This window comes from Colobus angolensis, unplaced genomic scaffold, assembly GCF_000951035.1.
Source record: "Colobus angolensis palliatus isolate OR3802 unplaced genomic scaffold, Cang.pa_1.0 Scaffold30, whole genome shotgun sequence".
NCBI classification, from domain to species: domain Eukaryota; kingdom Metazoa; phylum Chordata; class Mammalia; order Primates; family Cercopithecidae; genus Colobus; species Colobus angolensis.
Window position 1 is genome coordinate 12,292,600 of NW_012116266.1, and position 23,269 is coordinate 12,315,868.

The 23,269-nt window shown below is 41.6% G+C and overlaps 1 protein-coding gene across 2 annotated transcripts in view; it reads left to right on the plus strand.

Annotated features, from left to right (window-relative positions):
* Window positions 1–23,269, plus strand: part of LOC105517446 (serine/threonine-protein phosphatase 6 regulatory ankyrin repeat subunit B) — a 119,034-nt gene that overhangs the window by 31,250 nt on the left and 64,515 nt on the right. Inside the window, exon 3 of one of the 2 annotated variants that reach the window (XM_011949991.1) lies at window positions 19,546–19,624. The exons of the other annotated variant lie outside the window; for it this stretch is intronic. Within the exon in view, the coding sequence (XP_011805381.1) occupies window positions 19,546–19,624 (79 nt within the window). The remainder of the gene's footprint in view (window positions 1–19,545; window positions 19,625–23,269) is intronic. 2 annotated transcript variants of the gene reach the window in all.

The window sequence follows — 23,269 nt, forward strand, 5'->3', positions numbered from 1 at the left end:
TATGTATTAATTTCTATTAGCTTAAAAACTAGACCTGTCACTTATGTTTGTTATGCTTTTATTCTTGGACAAAGTAATTTCTCTCAGGATACTAAATATCACATAAGAATTGACTTGATGAATCTTGAAAAGAAAATTTTTGATTCCTAAATGGCATTTGCAAGAAGTCAATACACCCTAGTGATAAGTTATCACTAGGGTGAGCATTGATGGCTACAGTGCCTAGTTTCAAGTGTGGCTCTGCTGTCTACCAGCTGTTATATGACTTTGGGTTTGGTAATTAATCTCTCTGTGCCTCTATTTCCTCATCTGTAAAATGGGGATATCCTAGTTCCTACCCATTCTGAGCATAATACATGAAAAATACTTAAGAGCAGTTTCTGGCACATGTTAGAAACAATCGTCAGTGATTCTTCTCTATTCTAGGAATCTTTCTTTTTTTTTTTTGAGACGGAGTCTCGCTCTGTCGCCCAGGCTGGAGTGCAGTGGCCGGATCTCAGCTCACTGCAAGCTCCGCCTCCCGGGTTCACGCCATTCTCCCGCCTCAGCCTCCCGAGTAGCTGGGACTACAGGCGCCCGCCACCTCGCCCGGCTAGATTTTTGTATTTTTTAGTAGAGACGGGGTTTCACCGTGTTAGCCAGGATGGTCTCGATCTACTGACCTCGTGATCCGCCCGTCTCGGCCTCCCAAAGTGCTGGGATTACAGGCTTGAGCCACCGTGCCCAGCCTACAATTCTAGGAATCTTTCTAAGGAATTTACTTTCTGTCTAGAATCAGCAAACTAAATTCTGTAGCCACATCCTTATCACGTAACATCCTCTTTTCAATATTCCTCACTTTCATTTGGTACCTTTGTCATTTAAGTATCTTAAGCGCTTATAGAACAGGGATCCTTACTCATTCATCTTTGTATCCCTGGAACCTATCACAATGCTTGGCTCTCAAAAGCTGCCCATAACAGTTTATGGCATTACATGTCCTCCAGAGCATATCTTCGGATTGCAGTTTATTGGGTCCAAATTGTGTTGCTTTTGGCCAAAGGCATAAGCATACTTAGAAAGAAAAGTACAGATCCTGCTTGCCAACTCAAAAGCTTTCAGAATCCAGGAGGCAGTGCCATTGTGTAAAGAAGGTGTTAGGGAGTGGTGGGGGTTGTACTGAATTGGACCATTCATGCCCCATTAAAGATATTCTGCTTTAGATTTTACAGACCTCTGTAACAGTCAAGCAAAATCTGCAGGCAGATTTGAGGTTCAACTTTTAAGCTCTGGTATAGGTTAAAACAGGACATTGGAACTTACAAATATGTTTGTTCCCTCTACTAAAGTATGAACTTAAGGGCAAGAACAGTGTCATTTCTCTGTCTCAACTTGCCTGGAATCTCTATGTTCATTGTAAAAATTATTAGAAAATCCTTCTGTTCATATCATAAAATGAGTCAAATCATTTACATTATCACTATGTAAATGATTTTGGACTAAAATAAGTCCAAGTTTAAAAGCTACCACATACAAATAGATGCTCATAGTTACTATTAAACATTTCTTTCATTGCTTAGGTTTTAGGGTAAATGGTTCCTGATGCTATACATGCCAGCATCATATCTCATCCGTAATGCTTCCACAAATTCTATTTTATGGTGTTTGCTCCCAGGAAAACTCCAGCAGTTGGCTAACTTATCCATCATCTTCTAGACATGGAACAGCATTTTCTGAGCATCTCTAGAGCTGAGTGCCTCTTACATTTGGCCTTCTGGTTCCCAAACTCTATTCCTAGCTGCTCACAGGTACTTGATCACAGGTAACCTGAGACCAGAGCCGCTTCTTGTTACCCACTCACTGTGGTCATGCTCACTCGACCTTTCTGTCACCCCTGAAATTACAAGTGGCTGTGCCAGGGATTATATTTTGTTCACTGAAGATGACAGGCTTGTCGGGTCAGCTCCTCTGTCAGGAGACACCTCCCACGGAGTCTGGCACGTTTCGTTTTGTTCCTCTGATCCTGAGCATCTCCAGTCATGGGACCTGTTAGAGAGCATGTTTACCTGGCCCTTGGACATATTCTCCTTCCTCTTGTTTCGATGGTGCCATCTTGTTTACCCTGGAATCTGCTCAGTCTTTTGAATTCAGCCAGCCAGCCAGAAGGGGCGTGTTAAGGAAAGGGTGAAAACGTGGGTTAAATCCTAATGGGCAACATTTGCTGAGTGCTAACCATGTGATAGGCACTGTGCCAGGTGCTTTCTAAGCATCATTTCATTCCATCTCACACAGCTTCAGGAGCTAGGGAGGATGATTCTGTTACCCCCAGTTTATAGACAAATAAACAGTAGTTTAGAGGAGGGTCTAGTAACTAGCCTAAGGTTATATGGCTTTAAGTGGCAGGGGCCAGCGTTTGAACCCAGTTCTTCCGCCGCTAGGGCCCACTAGGATGTACTGCCATCCTCAGAGATGGCTGAAAACCAAGGTAGAATAAACTAAATTTAAAAAAAAAAAAAAAAAAAAAAGCCCAGGGAACACAGAGGAAGGGACAACCACTTCTGAGAGGCCTTGCTGGGAATGCATAGAGGAGGCTGAGGGCTGGGCTGCAGAAGATGAGGCTGCAGGCCCGACTGAGCGGAGGCTTGGTGGTGAGAAAGCGGGCATCCGGGGCAGGAGGGACCCGCGACCTGGGGCCGGGGCAGGGGTCGGGGCGCGGGAACCCCGCAGCAGCAGGGGAGAGCGCTCATCGCGCATGCTCCCGGCTCCGAGCTGCCGCGAAGCCCGCCCTTGTTTCTTTCCCACCCAGTAGCCGCTGTGGGGGAAGGGCTCTTCTGAGCGCAGCTCTTCAGCGGGGGGAAGGGTGCGACCTGCCCGACCCCACAGTGTGGCGGCTCTCAGAGAACAGAGGGGCGCCTCAGACGGAAAGGGCTTTCGGTACCAGGCCCCGCCAGGGAACTCCAGGGACCCCGCAGCTGCGCCTCCCTCCCCTCCCCACACCCTTGACCTTGTGCTGCCGGAGAGGGGTGAAGAACCGCAGGCACCAGGGGGTCTTGCTACCCAGACGCTATGGGCGGTGTCAGAGGCCAGGCCTCCCAGGACCCGAGGAATGTAGAAAGCCCCCACTCAGCCAGGTGGGAATAAAGGAGCCTCGCCCCCCTTGGGAATGGAACTTCCCCATCAACTCTGGTCCTAGCCCAGGGACAGGGCTGGACCAGGATTGGGCCTGCAGCACACCCAGCCTCTTAGGAAAGCCCATCCTTCTGGGAAATTCTTGAGGGACTGAGAAGAGTAAGGATGCCACGTGACCCGGCTTCCTTTTCTTTTTGTACTTTCTGAAGCACTTGGATGGATCCACTCCCCAACTGTAATCTCTTACACCCTCACCTTTTAAGAAATAGTGTTGGCCGGGCGCGGTGCGTCATGCCTGTAATTTCAGCACTTTGGGAGGCCGAGGCGGGCGGATCACTGAAGTCACTGAGTTCCAGACCAGCCTGCCTAGCATAGTGAAAACCCGTCTGTACTGAAAACACAAAAATTAGCCGGACGTGTTGTCGTGCGCCTGTAGTCCCAGCTACTCGGGAGCCTGAGGCAGGAGAATCGCTTGAACCTGGGAGGTGGAGGTTGCAGTGAGCTACTGCACTCCAACCTGGTGTTAACCTTCTGCTCCCCAGCCCTCCCTCCCAGCACTGGGCCTGCCGTGGCCTGTTAAAGATCCCCAGCCCACTTCTTCCACTTTCCATGACTTATAACATCTAGATTTCCTATGCTTGGAAATGTTCCACACCAGTAGTTTCATTTTAATGGGAGCCTCTAATCTTTTCACGCGCATGTTGGGGCTAGCCAGAGACTACTAAGTAAATGTCCCACATCTTTAAAAAACTCAGTGCTGGTTTCCTATTCCACAAGCCACTTGGCCTCCCGGGAACTGGCACTGTGGGACTGGTTGTGGACACAATGTCATTCTCCAGGGATTGTTGCAGGTTGGGGTCTCATAGAAACGGAAACTGCGCAGCAGGCAGCCCTCATAGGAGGGGACACAGGTGAGCACAGGTGAGCATCGTTGCTGTGCAATGCTAACCCAGCCTCATACCTTCTTAGGAAGCCTGTTTTTCTTACCCACTGGGTAAGTCAGGTTCAAGTCATGGCTCTAATTGAGAACAACAGAATTGATAGGAAGTCTGAAGGGCTGACGGTTCTGAGATGGTCAAACAGCCTTGAAACAAGGCCAAGCCCTGCCTGTGATGGACTGAGGCGGTTGCTGTCTTCACTCAAGGTTAGGGGTGGGCGAGAACCACAAAAGAAACCACACCATTGATTCCATCCAGACCCTAGTAGACAACTGGTTCTCTGTCTCACCACAGAAACCTGCAGGCCGCCCTCATATAGGCAGACCCTTTTCGTATTGTGGCATAGGCTTTGATAAAAAGTTTAAGATGGATTAAGATGTTACTTCTTTCTATTCCTGCAAGACATATTGAGCACTGACTGTATGTCAGATGTGTTGTTAGGTTGATACAGAGATGAATAAGACTGTTTCTGCCCTGTACCCATAGCCCAGTTAGCGGGAGGCAGAAAAAGGAAAGCAGGCAGTTAGATGTGATGGTGCTGTCCAGAAGCCTATGGCATGGAGGAGGGGGTGCAGGGTGGAGAACCAGAAGAGGTTTCAGAGGAAAGGACACTTGAGCTGAGTGTGGAAAGACTTTCGAGTGACCCAAAAATCTTAAATTAGAGGCTCCCTGTTTTTTGGCTTTAAAATAAAACATTGTCCTTATGTCTAATGTCCTTGGTTCTCAAGAGGGAGTTTTGTACCGTATTGGAAAGCATCACACTTCTACATTTCCATCTATCTGAGACTCGCCTTTTGGACAGGAAGGCACCACTGCCAGCAGTCTTGACCTTGGCGGGAAGAAGGTAGAAGGACCTCATTAGGTTCATAGAGGAGGATATACTAATTCTTAGAAATAAAATGGTGCATAAGAAGTAGACCAAAGGTCATAGAGCTCTGATGGTTTTGTTTAGTGGCATTCAGGGAATGAAGCCTCAATGTCTTGTCACATTTAGGGTGGGAAGAGAAATCATGTCGGAACAGCTGTGCTTAAAACATAAGCATATCATCTTGGGGGTGAAGTTGGGGAGTGATCTAAGATAAGCGTTGACTTAAGGACTATGGAGAGGAGAATGCCACATACCAGAACACACTGTGGACTAAGGCATTTAGCCAGATGGATCACGAATAGCAATGGCATCTCCTGGGGATTTCAAGACTGAGTATGAAGCACACCAGTGACTTGGGGCTGGTGGAAAGAAGGTGGGTAATAGAGGAGCAGACCCTCCAAGCCACGAGACCATAGCATGGTGTGAGCTAACTTTCCCTATCTAGAGGAAGTGGAAGTCTGATATGCTAAAGAGATATGCCTGGATCTCTTCTATCTTGAGGTCAGATTGCCCAGAGAGGGACACAAAGATTTCTAATCTAGAGTAGGCAGGAGGTGATGCCCCAGGATCCTCAGCTGATTGAACCCCGTGTCCTCTAGTCATTATTTTATAATTAAATGGAAAAAATAATCACTTTTTCACAATTTGATATGTAGACCACTTTCAGAAATACATATGGTATGCAAAGCAAGATACATTTAAATTAAAAATTATTCACTTCCATGAACACATAAACACAATAGAGAAAAGATAATAATTGCAAGCAAACAAGCCATCCAAATACATATTCGTGTTTAATCCATCCATGGAATGCCATATCCCTGTGTCCTCTCTGGTGCTGAGTGTATGAGTATTTGAGATTTTTGTAGGAGAAGACTCTATTCTTGCATTCTTTATTCTCTCAGAGGCAAGAATTTCAAGTGTGGATTCTAGGGGCTCTTAGCCCGTGTGAAAAAATGCTAGTTAGTCCTGAAATACAAAGCAATTTAAAGTTGGGTTGGGGAAAAACATCCATACAGTCCAAGTTTATGAGGGCTAAATGCATCCCTAGTGATCATTTTTTTGATGGGTGTGCTCAAGTATGTATAGGTTTGTTTGACATTGCCCTGGAGGTGGAGATGCATCTCCCATAACCTTTATCTTCGAAAAGTGCGGTTACGTAGCCATCTCCCAGTTCTGAGAGCACTCATTTAAATCTGTAATGAAGGGGTTTGGAAGTCTGCCATTTTGAGGTCTAGCTGCACTAAGCAGAATACTCCATTAGGAATCTTTGTAGTGTGTTTGGTTTTCTGTCCCACTGGCTCAATTTAGAAAGGACATAGACGAATACTTCCTTTTTTGTTGATACAGAAAGCGGCCCCCTGGTTATCTGCCTGAGGGACCTGTAATGAGTCTGTGGTGGATTTACTTCTAATTAAGTTACTAAGAAGCGGCTTCTATTGATAACGTAGGTGTCTTGGCCTGCAGAATTTTCTTGACAAGTGTCAGAAAGATTTGGCGAGGATGTTCTGGCTTGGGGATGCCTTATTTGAAGGTTTTCAGCTTTGGGTGAGGAGAGAAAGGGTACAACATCCAAACCCTCAGGGAAGCTCCCATCTGTCCAGTTTTAACCAGATCTGACTCTGCTCAGATATTGAGACTAGATGGGAAAGGAGGCCTTCAGGGCAGCAGGGATATATTCTGAGCAGGGAGTGAGAGTCACTGATATACAGGTATTTTAGGGGGTTCTACCAGAGGAAGAGACTGCTGTGGGTCCTATGAGATTAAGGATAAAGAATGTAAGGCCCGACTCTAGAGTCTGAGAGAGGCTTCAGTTACCTTTGGGTTGGGATAGGACAGGCTACAATGGCCAGGATACAAGATGCAATGGTTGACTACTTCATGGAGGGGAGAGGAGGCAGGCAAGCACTGCTATTGGCTGGCTGTGGGCAGAGTAAATGCTTCTACTTGTAAACAAATATAATTTCTTGCCTGTAAACTTGTTCTCCCCAGGGATCTGTCTGCATCTCCTTATTTTCCACTATAGTCATCAAGGAGAACTAAAAAAATTGGGATAAGCCACAAACATGTCATTGATAATAGTAGTAATAGGAGCTAATACTTACTGGACATCTAATCTGTGCCTGCATGTAGGTAATCCTGTTTTTCATTTTACAATGAAAAAGAAAAATGAGTAGTCAGACAGGTTGATTTATTTACTCAAAGTCACACAGCTCATACGTGGCAGAGGAGGGATTCAAAGTTGGGTCATTCTGACTCTAGAGTTTTTTCTTTAATGAAAGTGCATGCATATGTGTGTGCATGTATGTGCGTGTGTGTGTGTGTGTGTGTGTGTGTATGTCTGTCCTACAGTCCACCTGATAAGAAAGATAAGAAAGAAAGATTTGGGTAGAACCAAAAGCCTCCAAAATACTATGAGGAGCATGAAGCAGTTTCTTCCTTAGAGAGGAATTCTTAATGGTTAGTTAGTGCCTTACACAGTGGTGTTGAGAGAGCAGAGGATGTGGAGTCAGGAAATCCAGGGTCACCAAATATTAGTGTGTGACTTTGGGCAAGTCACTTAACTCTGAGTCAACCTTAATTCCTGTCCTGTAAAATGAGAACAATAATAACCACTTGATCAGTCTGTCTGGATTTTCGTAAGAATCAACTGATGTACTATATAGAACAGTACTTGGCAAGTTTATGAAGCACTAGGCAAATTACAGTTTTGCCATGTTTAATCATAAATGTAATGTTTTGTCATTCTCAAAAAAACACACTCACATATCAATTATTCAAAACCTACTATAAGATATTGAAGGCTTTGGACAGGAAATAATGTCCAGTGCTTTACTATTTGTGATTACTTAAGAAAAGCTTTTGCTAGAGCAGACCTGTTTTGTTTTTTTTTTAATAGGGAAGTCTTTTATTATTTACAAGAGGAATTTTATTTTCTTGTTTCTAAACTGCAAGTCTTGAAACACAGTCAAACAAAGTAGAAAGTGAAGAATGCCCATAAAATTATTCACCGAGAGATAATTACTGTTAACATTTTAGTGTCTTGTGCTGATCTGGTATCTTAGGGCCAGAAAACTGCATTGGTGATTTTTATTATGAGTATTACACATAAACTGTCTTTCTAAAACATCCACCTGGAGGTTCAAAAAACTTGGAAAGAACTACCAATCATTTCTGTTAAAATGGTTTTCTGTGGACCACAGAAACTGTTCTATATATAAGCTTTTGCTTTTAATTCCAGGGAGTGCAAAGGAAGAAGGGGGAACCCCATAGCTAGGAGTTATTGTTACGTCCAGAGTAGATGCCTTTGAGCATCTCCTTTCATTGCACAGTTTCTTTCTGTTTAACATTTTCTAACACCGTGTGTGTGTGTTTGCTCTTTGCTGATGGGTGTGTTAATCTAGCATTAGTCTACTATAATAGAATGTCCACTGCCTGGAGTCAAGAAAGCAAGATTCTTTCAGGCTTCATAAAGGCAGGGACCCTGTCCCTTGGAGGCTGCTGCATCTTCAGGACTGAATCTTCAGGACTGAGCACGGTGCTTGGCACATGGCGGATCCCCAGTAAATATTTTTGTCTATTGTATGAATGAAAGATTCCACCATTGCCATCAAGAGCTCTGTGACCTTCAACCAATCAATTAAACTCTCCAGATGTCTCTGATGCCCTTCCAGTTTAAGTTTAAATATTTTATAATCCTAGCTTCCTCTCCTGTGATTTTGATCCTGACACTGTATGTTCCTTTATCTGATGACAAATTTTCACCATTGCTAGTCCCTTACAGGGGTGAAAAACTAGCAGCTGTCTTCTTTTCAGCCTTTCATCAATAGGAGATAGTTTCCCAGCTGATTGTTATTTTTTTGGGTTATCTGCCGCTCATTAATCTATGTTTGTTTAATAAATTGGTTAATGAATGAATTAAAAGAGACAGTGAGCCTGTGGTGGGGCCCTAACTGAAACTAGACTTCTCGCCTCACTGGTTAGAGCAGTTCCAATCTGTGGGTTTCCTTAAATACACTTAGCAGTAAAACATTCCCACCATGTGTTCAAGAATTACGGCTTGAATGGAAAACTTTTCAACAAATGCGTTAAGTTAAAAGACACTCCTTAATATGCTTGGGGTCATGCACAGAACAATTGTGAACTTTATTAGCTTTTAGGCTGCGGGGGAAGGTGGTACTCCAAAGACCTGCTTTGGTTTTCATCAGAAGCTCCTGATGATTGTCTTGGCAGTGGGTAGATATATATTCCTGTTTCGCTGGCACCAAAGCACAGCGTCTTGGCCAGTTTTTCATTCTGTGGGACTTAAGGACCAGAACCCTTTCCCATGTTCTGTTTCCACTGGCTCTCAAGAAATATTCGTGGCCAAGTGATATCAGGGCCTTACAGATAGTTGGTACTTCATCAGCTTTCCCCAGTAGAGACCCTTTAAAAGGGCTTCTGTCACTTGGGAATGTCTGGGCACAGTGGTAAGATCCCAAGGGTCTTATGTCAATCCAGTGCTTCCATGTTGTAGTGTATCCAAAGGTTAGGCATAAACCATTTGCCTTCCCACTTATACTTAATTTTCTAGATTTATTTTCTACATCCTTACTCAGTGCACATTTGTCAAAGGTTTCATTTGGGAAACAAAAAACCTTCTAAGAGATTTTGAAGAGGAATCTTGGTTATGTCTTTTTTTTTTTTTTTTTTTTGACAGGGTCTCACTCTCGGCCAGGCTGGAGTGCAGTGGCGCAATCTCGGCTCACTGCAACCTCTGCCTCCTGGGTTCATGTGATTCTTCTGCCTCAGCCTCCCGAGTAGCTGTGATTACATTCACATGCCACCATGCCCAGTTAATTTCTGTATTTTAGTAGAGAGGGGGGTTTCACCATGTTGGCCAGGCTAGTCTCGAACTCCTGACCTCAGGTGATCCACCCCCCTCGGCCTCCCAAAATGCTGGGATTACAGGCATGAGCCACCACACCCGGCCAGTTGTGCCTATTTTTAAAGCCTGTAGATTTTGATCCAATAGGCCATTCTTTTGTAAGAACTTCACTTTTACATCCGTACATGACCAGGACATAACATGAGCTGTCTCTAAATTAACCCACTATTGGTTAATTCGATTTTGCTATTTCTTTTCTTCTATTAACTGAATAAATTTTGTTGCTTAGGGGTATTTTTAACTTTTAAATATGCCTTTTTTTACTTTACATAAGAGCGAGAATGTATTTTATTTGCCTGCTTATGTATTTATGAAACCGCTTTATTGAAATATAATTGACGTACAATAAACTACACATATTTAAAGTGTATAGTTTGTGAAGTTTTGACATAGGAAACCATTGCCATGATTGAGATAATGAACATATCCAGTGCTCCAAAAGCTTCCTTGTTCCCCTTTCAAATCCCTCCCTGCTACCCCTCCCAGTCTCTCCCTTAGGCCCCTCAGGCAACTGCTGATCTGCTTTCTGTCACTGTGTATTAGTTTGCATTTTCTAGAATTTTATGTAAGTGGATTTATACAATATGTACTTTTTTTTGTTTGCCTGATTTGTTTCACTCACACAATTATTTTGATTCATCCATGTTGTGACATATATCCATAGTTCATTCCTTTTAATTGCTGAGTAGTGTTCCATTATGTGGAAATAAGTTTGTCCATTCATCTATTGATGGAAACTTGGATTACGTCTAGTTTTTGGTTATTACAAATGAAGCTGTTATGAATACTCATGTGCAAGTCTCTGTATGGATATATGCTTTCCTTTCTTTTGGGTAAATACCCAAGGGTAGGATACCTAGCTTATATGGTGGTGTATGTTTAAGTTTTTAAGAAATTGCCAAACTGTTTTTCAAAGTGACTATATCATTTCCCACTCCTACCAGCAGTGCCTGAGTGTTATAGTTCCTCCACATCTTCACCAACAGTTGGTATCATTAGTCCTTCTAATTTTGGCAATTTTAATAAGTATGTAATATGGCTTTAATTTGCCTTTCTCTAAGGACCAATGACGGTGAGCATCTTTTTTTTTTTTTTTGGAGACAGACTCTCACTCTGTCACCCAGGCTGGAGTACAGTGGCTGGATCTCAGCTCACTGCAAGCTCCGCCTCCCGGGTTCACGCCATTCTCCTGCCTCAGCTTCCTAAGTAGCTTGGACTACAGGTGCCCGACATCATGCCCGGCTAATTTTTTGTATTTTTAGTAGAGATAGGGTTTCACTGTGTTAGCCAGGATGGTCTCGATCTCCTGACCTCGTGATCCGCCCACCTTGGCCTCCCAAAGTGTTGGAATTACAGGCGTGAGCCACCGCGCCCAGCCCGGTGAGCATTGTTTTATATGCTTATTTGCTATCTGTATATCTTTGGTGAAATATCTGTTCAAATCTTTTGTCTACTTTTTAATTGGATTGTTTGCTTTCATAGCTATTTAGAGTTGTTTTCTAGATTCTAGATAGAAGTCCTTTATCCAATATATATGCTTTACAAATATTTTCCCCCAGTCTGTGGTGTATCTTCATTCTCTTACCAGTGTGTTTCAAAGAGTGGACATTAGTCATTTTGATAAAATGCCATTTACCAATTTATCCTTTTATGGGTTTTACTTTGATGTCATATCTAAGAAATCTTTGCCTAACCCAAGGTGGAAAGATCTTGCCTATGTTTCCTTTAGACATTTTATAATTTTAAGTTTTACATTTAGTTCTATGATCCATTTTGATTTAATTCTTGTTTAGGATTCAAGGTATGGACCAAAGTTCCTTTTTAAAAATATGAATATCTCATTGTTCCAGGACCATTTGTTGACAAGGCTATTGTTTCACCAGAGTTTTCTTTGCACCAATACCATATTGTTTTGATTACTGTAGCTTTATAATAAGCCCTAAAATCAGGTAATGTTAGTTGTCCAATTTTATTCTTCTTGCCTGCTTGTGCTTTTTTACATACAAGCCTTTTGCCCTTGGGTCTAGAGTATTTAGGGCGAGCATGCTAATTATAATGGAGAATAACTTTCATTGTATTTACCAAGGCTTATAACCATCCCAAAGCCAACAAGAATGTGAACAATGGAATCAGATCTGGTTTTGAATCTGGGTTCTACCACTTACTAGCTTTGTGACTCTGGACAGTTACTTGTCACCTCAAAATCTCAGGTTCCTCAACAGTGAAATGGGGATGCTCATATTTACCTCACAATATTGCTTTAAGGATCAAATTTGAAAATATAAAATATCTGATAAAATTTTTGCTCAATATACATTATTTTATTTTTAGAAATTAGTGCAATAAAATATCCAGTGTATAGTTATGTAAGGGAGATAAAATAAAAATGTCTTTGGCATTCTCATTTTTCTTATTTTATCATCATTTTAATTCTTGTAAGTGATTCTTACTTCATTTCAGGAGTTAGATATCATATTGAGAGTATAACTTATAATTTGAACATGTTTAGAGATAGAAAATATATCTATATTTTCTACATGAGAAATATATATTCATGTTACATTCAAATGGATGGGTTACAATACCAACAGAGTGTGATGGTTGAATACAATTGTGTGGTGGTGGGAGCGTGTGGGGGCAGAGATATGCTGTCACTTTTGAGGCATGGGAGGCAGCACACAAGGAAAATTCAGCTTTATGAGACAATGCATGCATTAGGGATGAATAAGGACTGTAAATCTAAATTTCTCTCTTATGGTAACTTGGGGAAAACATTGATTCATTTCTGTTGTGTCTAGGTGAATACATAACTTGAATTTTCATTGAAAGTTGAATTAAACAATATAAAAAACTCCACACACAAGGAAAAGACTAATAACTGAATTTAACAATGGGTAAAGATACATACAGGCAGTTTGTAGTTGAAAAAACTAGAACATACCATGTCAAGCATAACATACTGGCAAAGAGTAAGAAAGCCAATAGCATCAGATATTGGCGAGGATGTTAGGAAAAGGAACTAATATGTAACTGGTGGGAGTGTAAATTAGTAAAACTGTTAATACTTTGAAAGTTATTTAGTGATACCTAATACAATCGAATGTGTGTGTGTACCCTAATCCAGTGCTTCATTTTTGGGTATCTACTTCAGAGAAATTCTCACATGTATGCACTGAGAGATATGTACAAAGATGTACACTGCAACACTGTTTGTAATAGTGTTTGAATAATTAAAAACAACCTAATCCCTTCTCTCCTTCCCTCCTTCTCTCTCTCTCTCCCTCCCCCACCTTTCTCTCTTACACACAAAAACACACATAATACAAACGCATACTTCAAATTATTTTCAGAACCATTTGCATTTCTGAAGATGGCATCTTTACCCCTAAAGGTATTTTTTTAAACGAGTTCTGAAGGAGACATAGAAAAATATTAACATGTTTTTGCAAGCATTCTTCCCATTTTGTGTCTTGTTTGGCTCCTATCCTCATGTCATTTGAAATACTTCCAAGGTACCTGTTGTGTGTATGTGTTCAGAGTTTCTTTAGACATCTTCTTGCCTCTAGTGATCTTTGTTCAATATCACATTAAGCTAGTTGGGCCTAAGTTGTCAGTTATCTCCCAGCTTCTTTAATTTTAGTGGGAATTTGGAAGTTTGAATTGATAATTGGAACCCTTCTCCTCCTCCTCCTTCTCCTCCTTCTTCCTTCTCCTTCTCCTTCTTCTTCTTCCTCTTCCTCCTCTTCTTCCTCTTCTTATTCCTCTTCTTCCTCTTCTTCTTCTTCTTTCTTCCTCTTGTTTTTTTTTTTTTTGGCAGGGTCTTGCTCTGTCACCCAGAACAAGATGGTGCATTGGAGTGCAATGGTGTGATCACAGTTCACTGCAGCCTTGACCTCTTGACCTTCTGGGCTCAAGCAATCCTCCCACCTCAGCCTCTCAAGTGTCTGGGACCACAGGCACATGCTATCACACCCAGCTAATTTTAAAAAATTACTTTTAATAGAGACAAGGTCTCCTGGTCTCAATTTCCTGGGCTTAAGCCATCCACCTGCCTCAGCCTCCCTGAGTGCTGGGATTACATGCATGAGCTACCATGTCCAGCCCAAACTTAACTTCTGTATTTCATAGGCTTGTTTTCTTAATATTGCTCCATCTATCTGTCTTGGTATGTAAGATATTCATATATAGGGTGGAATGTTTGTTTTGGTGTATGACAGATACTTAGAATGCAGATTAGATCATGTATTCTAGCTGAGAATTTCCAAAGTATGTAACAATTCTTAATCTTCGAAACAGGCGTGGGGTGCCCCTCAGTCTGCCTGTCTACACAGTGTTTTTAGCTACCAGAATGGCCTCTCTGGCCATGTCAAACTCACTTTGCATGTACATACTTCAAGTTCCCTATTTTCTTTCATCTGCTTCTTCTTTGGTAAACAGACAACCCAACTTCCTCTGCCTGATCTCTCTGAGACATACTGCAAATTTAGCTCAGACCCCTGCTGGCTGTGTGTATCTTTGGCTATTCATAGAATGGGAGGGTTTACTGTTCTTCCTTCTGGAGGAACCTGGGTCTTCTCATTTCTCATGCGTCAGAATCTGTCTGCAAAGGACTATGTGGAATTGGAGCTACTGGGTGATGAAAAAAGACCTTCCTTTTTGTGGTGTTTGGACAATTTTTAAAAACTATGCTGATGAGCCATTTCAGCGTGTGTTAATCTTGCTGTGCCTGCTTTTGGGTTATTTTCCCCTCTTGTATTCATGGGTGTTATAAAGGCCTATGTAACTATTCAACTGTTGGTCATCACAGAGAGTCCACTTGGGTAAAAGATGAAAATGAATGCAAATAATGCACTTAGCTTGGCCACTATAGGTTAATGCTGCTCTGGTCCTGCCCTGGTACTGGATTCCAATTTTGATCCAGGAACTACCCCTGAGCCAGCCTGTAAGATATAGGCTAGACTCTCTGACTGACCCAGAAGGCTGGCCCTTGAGGGCTTCCAAGATTCCCAGATAACTTGGAACCAATAGGACCTTTAGGAAGTTCTGGGCAAGATGTGTTTAATTCCCAATTCAGAAGAGATTTTTTTTTTTCTTGTCAGTTAAGACTTACTGCCCAGGCCAGTGTGGATATGGAGGGGTTTGGGGGAAGTATTTACTGAGATATTTTTGTCTCATTGCATTTGATACGTTCACAAATCATTTAACATCATGGGTATCACTATTTGCCACTTTCCTGCTATTGTTTTTATTCTAATGTCCTACATTTAGAAACCGATCAGTGGGCTGCAAGTTTCTTTAGGGTGAGAGGGCTAGATATTTTAAATTTTGTATCCCTAATGTGTACCTCAATGTCTGGCATATAATAGATTCTAAATAAATATCTATGTGTAGATAATATGGCTGAATAAATGATTGTAAAACATACCCCAAAGTTCCTGTGCTTATTTTTCCTTTCTCCTCCCCTTTCTTTTTTTACTCTTTGAGTTTTGATCCCTCTTAGACCAAAATTTTAGATGTTATCTAGCATCATGTTTTGGTACTGCTTTCCATAATACTTGCTTCATTATCTCTTCTGCCAAATTTTGTTTGTTTTTCAAAAATAATGGGGGTTCCCCCCTTACACTTTGTCCTTTGTGTCTTAAGTTAATTTAAATGTCATCCCTGTTCTTCATCTCATTCTTCTGTGGTCTCAAGTTCTTTCTGGTTCTTCAGTCTTCTGACTCTTGCTTATGGTGAACATTTCCACGAGTCTTATGGCTTAGGCTTGTGAGTTCATTTTCAACGGAGATTTAATCGGTGGGTGTCTCAGGTTGACTGGATTGAGGGCATATCTATCCAGCTAGGTTCTGTTTCTTCTTCTAGGGACCTGGGGTATCATTGGTCTAAAACCCATTTTTTTGTGCATATTTCAACTTGAAAGACCTTCAAGTTGGAGGTCGCAGTTCTAGTTCTCTGCCTTATCTCCCACTGCCTGCAAGTGTTAAGCCCCAAGTGCCTGGTGTATTGACCTATCCCTGCACTATAAGTTCATGTGCTTCCAGCTTTGGTTCTCTATTTACCTCCCCCCCCCACCCCATTTCTGGCTCCTTTCGATTTAACTTCTTCTAAGTTCATTTCAAACGATGTTTACTGTATGTTTGTCACATTTTTCTCATGATTTCTTAGGGATCGTAGTAGAAAGATTTTTAGACTTATCACATGAACTTCTAAGATGTTGTTCTTGCTTTCTTTTTTTTTGAGACGGAATCTTGCTCTGTTGCCCAGGCTGGAGTGCAGTGGTACAATCTTGACTCACTGCAAGCTCCGCCTCCCAGATTCACGCCATTCTCTTGCCTCAGCCTCCCGGGTAGCTGGGACTACAGGCACCTGCCACTATGCCTGGCCATTTTTTTTGTATTTTTTAGTAGAGATGGGGTTTCACCATGTTAGCCAGGATGGTCTCGATCTGCTGAACTCATGATCCGCCCACCTCAGCCTCCCAAAGTGCTGGGATTACAGGCGTGAGCCACCGCGCCCAGCCTGCTTTCATTTTTATAAAGAAAAAAGTTTCAGGTTGGGAACCAGGACACCTAATTCTTTGACATCAGTTTGCTGCATTGGGTTAAGTCATACAAACTGTCCTAGGCTCAGATTCTTTATCTTTTAAATGGTGGTAATAAGACTTAAGAACACAGTTGTAAAAGGTGTGACTCCCCTGATAGGAATGTTTTGAGATGGAGTAGTAGAATAGTTGGGCAGGTATTTGGAAAAAATAAAAATAAAAGCACTTCATAATAACCAACTAGATTTGTTTCTTCTTCTAGACACCCTAAGGATGTCACTGGGCTAGAACCCATTTTAACCAGTATTATTACTACTATTCTCTTTTCTCCAGAGCCTTCACCCTCCTTCTATTATTGCGTCTCCTACTCGATTAGTTTAGCTTATGGCAAAGTAGAATGGCCTTCTACCTAGGCAGAGGACATACTGCTACCTCCTGGCTGATTTCTGTCTATCCAGCATGGTGATTACTGTGGCTTGGTCATTCTCACTTTGACTCATGATCAGGTGTTCCTTGTTAGAAGAGAAGGCATTAGCAACCCTTGGTCAGTAGTGGAAATGCACTATTATGTTGGTTAAGGTCTTAATAGCACATGTGATTGTTTCTATATTTCTGCTGCTTTGGAGAACAAAAGGAGTACTGCCTGAATACAAGTCTTCTCTGCAGTTACCTGTCTGTGCCATGTCACTAAAGGAGAGTATCAATTTGCGTAGTTGTCCTGGAAAATACCAGAAACCTTTAAACACATATTAACAGGAACACTGGGATTCATCATCAAGAATTTTTACAATATTCATGCAACACACCCTTTTTATGTTATAGAAACTTTGCTTTGAACAAGCTGTGTCATAAAAGGGGCCATGGAATCAGCAAAACCAGTCATATCATGACAGGCCCACCAGATTTGCAAGGTAGGGAGGGATGTTGGAGTTTTCTTAGCTTTTTATTCGAGGCCAAGATCTCAAACAGAGTTGCCTTTGCTTCGGGTCAAATGAAGTCATAATTTGGGTTGGAATAGTCCCTGTTTAAATCACTTAGGCAGGGTTTAATTTGTTGAACCAAACCCTGAAACCAATTCAGTTCACAAAAGAACATATAATTACATAGCTTTTATCCAAAAATCCCAGTAGAAAATTTTAAGTAGATATAGCGAGGATTCAAAGGGAACATGAGGCTAAAATGGAAAATGCATCTAAGGATATCAATAGAAATAGAAAACATTTATGAAAATCTGCTCAGCTTATATAGTTCATTGCACAAATTAATACACTTGATTCTCAAATAAGTTAACATGATTTCAAATACTGAATCTTTATTTTCAAAGATAGGGTGATATATCTATAACTAGATTGATTGTAGTCATGTATCATACTGAATTTTCCAATGCATACTATTATTTTATGGTTGCATGACTGCCCTATTTTCACTTTTCCATAGTAATTGCCTGCAGCCGTACCCAGATAACATGAGTTTCCAGTGAATCCAAACTCCTTTTTGTCTACTTAATGGTAGTGCATTCTTTATAAAACCTACTTAGCAGACTTTCTAACAAATAGACTGGTTTGAAGATCAATTCGTGTTGTGTCCCCTGCCTGCCATCTGTTTTAGATATTAGTGAGTCATGAAATGTCTAAAAGCAATAATCTGTGAGAGACAGAGGAAGAGCAGAGGGTCTGGATTGTCAGAAAATGGAATAATATCCTTGGGCTAATCAAGGATTGTTAGATGTATTATATAATCAAATCATGAAAGGAATAATGATTAAAATCAACAGGGAATCCAAGAAACTTGAAACTAACATACATGCTAGTTTTAGGAGAAACCTTAAAGACATAGCACATGGGCTTTGGTTACCATTGCTATGGAGGTGTCAATGGAAGTTAGTGGAAGAAGCCATACATGTAGACTGGTTAGTTCAGCCAGTTTATCCTGAGCACCAAGTATGCTGATACTATGGGGATAAAGAAGAGTGAGGCCAGTTCTTTACTCCAGGAAGTTTTCAGTCTTGGAGGAAAGATAATCACACAACTCTCTATGCCAATGACAATAACAGGCTTCGTATGGAGCACTGCTGTGCACTTATCTCTTGTTTGCCTAGGGCTTTATTTACTTATATGATCTTTAGTCCTCTTGTCAGTCCTCTAAGGTAGATTTTATTATTGCCGATTTACAGATGAGGAAGCAATGCTTTTTTCCCTTGCATGTTACCATGCTCCCTCTCAGCACAATCAGTTCAATACCTTGCCAAAGATACAGACTGAAGTCTGCTGGGTGAAGGTCAGATCTTGGCTATACTATATGCCAGTGGAATCTTGAGGAAATTTTAAAATTTGAGCTACAGTCTTCTTATACATAAAACAGAGATAGTATCAACCTTAGCTCTCAGCCTTAATGTCAACATCCTCAGAAAGGCCTCACTGACCACTCTTATTCTCATCTCCTGAATCACTTAATCCCATACCGTGTTTTAATTTTGTCATAGCCTTTATCACTATCTGAAGTAATCTCATGTGTATCTATTATACTATTGCCTACTATACTATTGTCTAGTATACTAATGTCAGCCTCCCCACTTGAATGTGAGTTTCATGAGGGCAGGGACCAGGCCTGTTGTAGTCATCCCTCTGTCCCCAGAATTTGGTTCCAGGCACAGAGTAAGCATTCAATAAGTATTTCGTGAATGGGCAGTGGTCCAACAACAATTAACAAGCATAGAAAGGAGAAAATGACCGCACTTATGCTTAATGTCCTTGTGAACCATTCCACTATGTTTCCTTAGAAAGAAAATAAGTCATTGAAAGCTTTGAACTATGTTGTTATGGTAGGTTAGATTTTTTTTTAACCATCCTGAAGGTTTGGAAATACTGTAAGTTGAAATTCATCATGCAGTGTATAATGGTCTATCTTTGACCTCAGCTGGGCTTCAGTAAAAGGAGCAAGTGGGCAAATACCAAGCACAGACACAGAAAATGGAATCCTTTGTTATGTGTAACTGTAGGGTATGTTGAGAGCAAATGCATAACCAGAAATTACTTGAATGTTTGGTGTTCATGCTCTTCCACATGCATTAACCACAGAGTGAGTGACACGTCTTACTATGTCTTCAAAAGGGACCCCCAGCTGCCACTGACCTGTTGTATGTCTTTGACGTTGTGTATTTCAGGATTCTGAGAAACGAACCCCTCTTCATGTGGCCGCATTTCTGGGAGATGCAGAGATCATTGAACTCCTGATTTTGTCAGGTAAGTAACCACTATACTCAAAAGTCAATTGCAAATAAAATTTAAATAACCAATTTACTAGATTGACTATTACCATGAACCCAAGCAAAATTCCTTTGTTATGTTCATGGAAGTTTGTTTGATAAGCGATTTTATCTTTACACAAAGAAAAATGCAAGAAGTTGTTCTTATTGAAAAATGACTTCTCCAGTAACATTTTTATCTTGCTTTGAAAGTCTGTTTCCTGGCTGTCTAGTCAGGCCCAGCGTTGTAGATGAATTCAGTACATTTGGATATATTTTGATTTTTAAATTATAAAAAAGGGAATAAAACTAGTTTAAAGTCTACATGAACATATACCTATACACACTATGTATAGTGAATATATATACACACTACATAAACATGCTACTAAACAGTATGTATAGCATGTATACACTATATATGCTATATATATACATGCTATATAAACACTATGTATAACATGTATACACTATATATGCTATAATATATGCACACTGTATATATGCCATATATATATGCACACCCTAGATTTAGATGCCAATTAAATGTGTTTGTATATTTACATATATTTAAGTTGGGCTACAAAACAATGCCATTATATTTATGGATACATGACTATGACTATGTAATAAAAGCATAAAAACATGGAAGGCAAGGGACCATATTGATTTCTGGATAGTGGTTACCTCTAAGTAGGCAGGTTGAGTAAAAAATGTCTTCAGAGAAGGCTATAAAAGAACTACTACAACTCTCTGTAAAATATTTTATGTTTAAAATATTGGAAGGGAGTATGGCAAACCTTTAAATCTGATTTGTGTTTATACTGGTCTTTGTGATAACTGTTGTCTTTATTTTTCAATGTATTTTAAATATTTCATCAGATTTAAAAATGCCAGTGGTTTCATTTTTGGAAACCTGTATGCTCAGTATATCTCACCAAACAGGTTTCCAAAACCGTTATGTGCTTTCTCCCTTGAGTGTTTACTAGACAAATCCTGGAATGAATTGAGCATGTGCAGATGTCTCACTGTAGATTATTCACAGACAGGCTGTCTTTCTTCCTCCTCCTTTATGTTTGGGAGATTAACATCTAGAGGAAGTGCCTCTGCCTAGGGACTAGTCAAAAGGCCTCTAGTGAGGTTTCGCCTTTGTTTGCAGTAAGTAAAGGGGAACTGCCGGGCGCAGTGGCTCAAGCCTGTAATCCCAGCACTTTGGGAGGCCGAGACGGGCGGATCACGAGGTCAGGAGATCGAGACCATCCTGGCTAACCCGGTGAAACCCCGTCTCTACTAAAAATGCAAAAATATTAGCCGGGCAAGGTGGCGGGCGCCTGTAGTCCCAGCTACTCGGGAGGCTGAGGCAGGGGAATGGCGTAAACCCGGGAGGCGGAGCTTGCAGTGAGCTGAGATCGGGCCACTGCACTCCAGCCTGGGTGACACAGCGAGACTCCGTCTCAAAAAAAAAAAAAGGCGGGGAAGGGGGGGAACTGTAGCATCCTAAAGTAAGCTCTGCAGAGGTAGGAGCTGAGACATGCATTCAAGCAGATGTGGTGAACACTGTGGGCAAGAAACAAGAATTGTGCTGTGATGCATAAGCAACATGGCCCTTATTTTGTTGTGTTCATGTTCTTGAGGTGGGTTTCCCCAGGAAACAAGTGTTCTGTGCCTCAAAACATGTGTCCCGCGCTCCTGATGGTCATGTGGAGCTTAGGTTAGATTTCACATGGCATTTCTTGTGCTTTTGAGAGCAGGCCTTTCTTCCAACAAATCTAAAGATGCCCTAGGACCATGTTCCAAACAAACGTGTATTGTTTGGTGTTGGCACACACTAAGGGCCAATGCACACCTGGCTGGTTGCCCTGGCAGTTGCAATTTGGCCCGTGAGAAATTGTAGGCAGAATCAGCGGAGGTATAAAATAAAGAACTTTGTGGTATAACATCTAATGATCCCCATCAGCTATACCCACCTGTTTTTTATTTTATTTTATTCTTTATTTATTTATTTTGGAGACAGAGTCTTGCTCTGTAACTCAGGCTGGAGTGCAGTGGCATGATCTCGGCTCACTGCAACCTCTGCCTCCTGGTTTCAAGTGATTCTGCCTCAGCCTCCCAAGTAGCTGGGACCACAGGCGTATGCCACCACGCCCAGCTAATTGTTTGTATTTTTAGTAGAGATAGGGTTTCACCATGTTAGCCAGGATAGTCTCAATCTCCTGACCTCGTTATCCGCCTGCCTTGGCCGCCCAAAGTGCTGGGATTACAGGCATGAGCCACCGTGCCCAGCCTACCCACCTCTTAAACGTTATATTAATAGACCTCTCAGAGTCTCAGAGGAATGTTTCGTGAATGTACAAATTCAGAACTTTGTCTTACATGCCAGCTTTGTGTTGTTGTTGTTTCTACATTTGAAAGGGAAGATTTTAATTCTGCAGCATGAAGTCAACCCAGTCTCTTTTTTTCATGTATCTGGGGCCAGTGATTGTTTGACAAACATGGTTTCACATCACCCTCACATGGGCATGGAATCCACCAGCCTCTCTTCAACTCTGGCTGATTTAGTAGAACTGGGAAAAGCTGTTGCATATATCTTAATCTATTCACTTGTTTGGTCTTGGAATTTCTGAGCTCTTAATGTCTTTAGCATAATTTCGGTTCAATGTGCTATGGAAAATTTCCTCCTCCCTCTCATCAAATTAGGAAGACTTAGGACATGAGGAGCATTGGGAAAGTTTTCCCTTTTTAGCAATTTTATTTACCTGTGGAAGCTGAGGCAAACTCTTGGAATTCACGTGGCTTTTATTTTCCCTGAAAGGTCCTTTACTCAATTGATATATTAAGTTCCTAATATTGCAAGAGCACGATGATTTTATCTCTGAACTTGTATCTGGCAGCTGACCCTTTAGGGAATCCAACCAAACTGTTTCCCAATTTAATAAATGAATGAGGTGCTAATGATTCCCCTGTTGGACAAATAATTTGGCCTTGCCAGAACAGCCCATTACAGCTGTGTTCTCCATTGTTGTGTTAACCTACAGAGCATGGTGTAACCCAAGCTTGCTAAATTCCTGCTGGCATTATCTCCTGTTAGCCAGGTGGATAGAACCCTGAATGCCTCTGGGCAGACGAGGAAGACAAGGTCTTGGGGAAGAATTCAGGCCTTGCAAATTTCACTTTTTTACAACTCCCAGTTTAAAGTGTGGCTTTATTTCCCTCCTGACTCTAGTGCCTGATTGGGAACCGGCCGAATCTGGATTAAGTCAGAGAGATCAGTGAGAACCAATCAGTGGCTAAGAGTTAAGATACTGGGGTTGGGATACAGGAAGCAGAGTACACAGAAAAAGGACCACAGTAGAAATATCTTACAAAGGCTGGGTGTGATGGCTCAAGCCTGTAATCCCAGCACTTTGGGAGACTGAGGTGGGAGGATCACTTGAGGTCAGGAGTTCAAGACCAGCCTGGCCATGAAACCTGTCTCTACTAAAATTTAAAAAAGTAGCTGAACATGGTGGTAGGTGCCTGTAATCCCAGCTACTCAGGAGGCTGAGGCAGGAGAATCTCTTGAGCCTTACAGGCGGAGGTTGCAGTGAGCTGAGATTGCACCACTGTACTCCAGCCTGGGTGACAGAGTAAGACTCCATCTCAA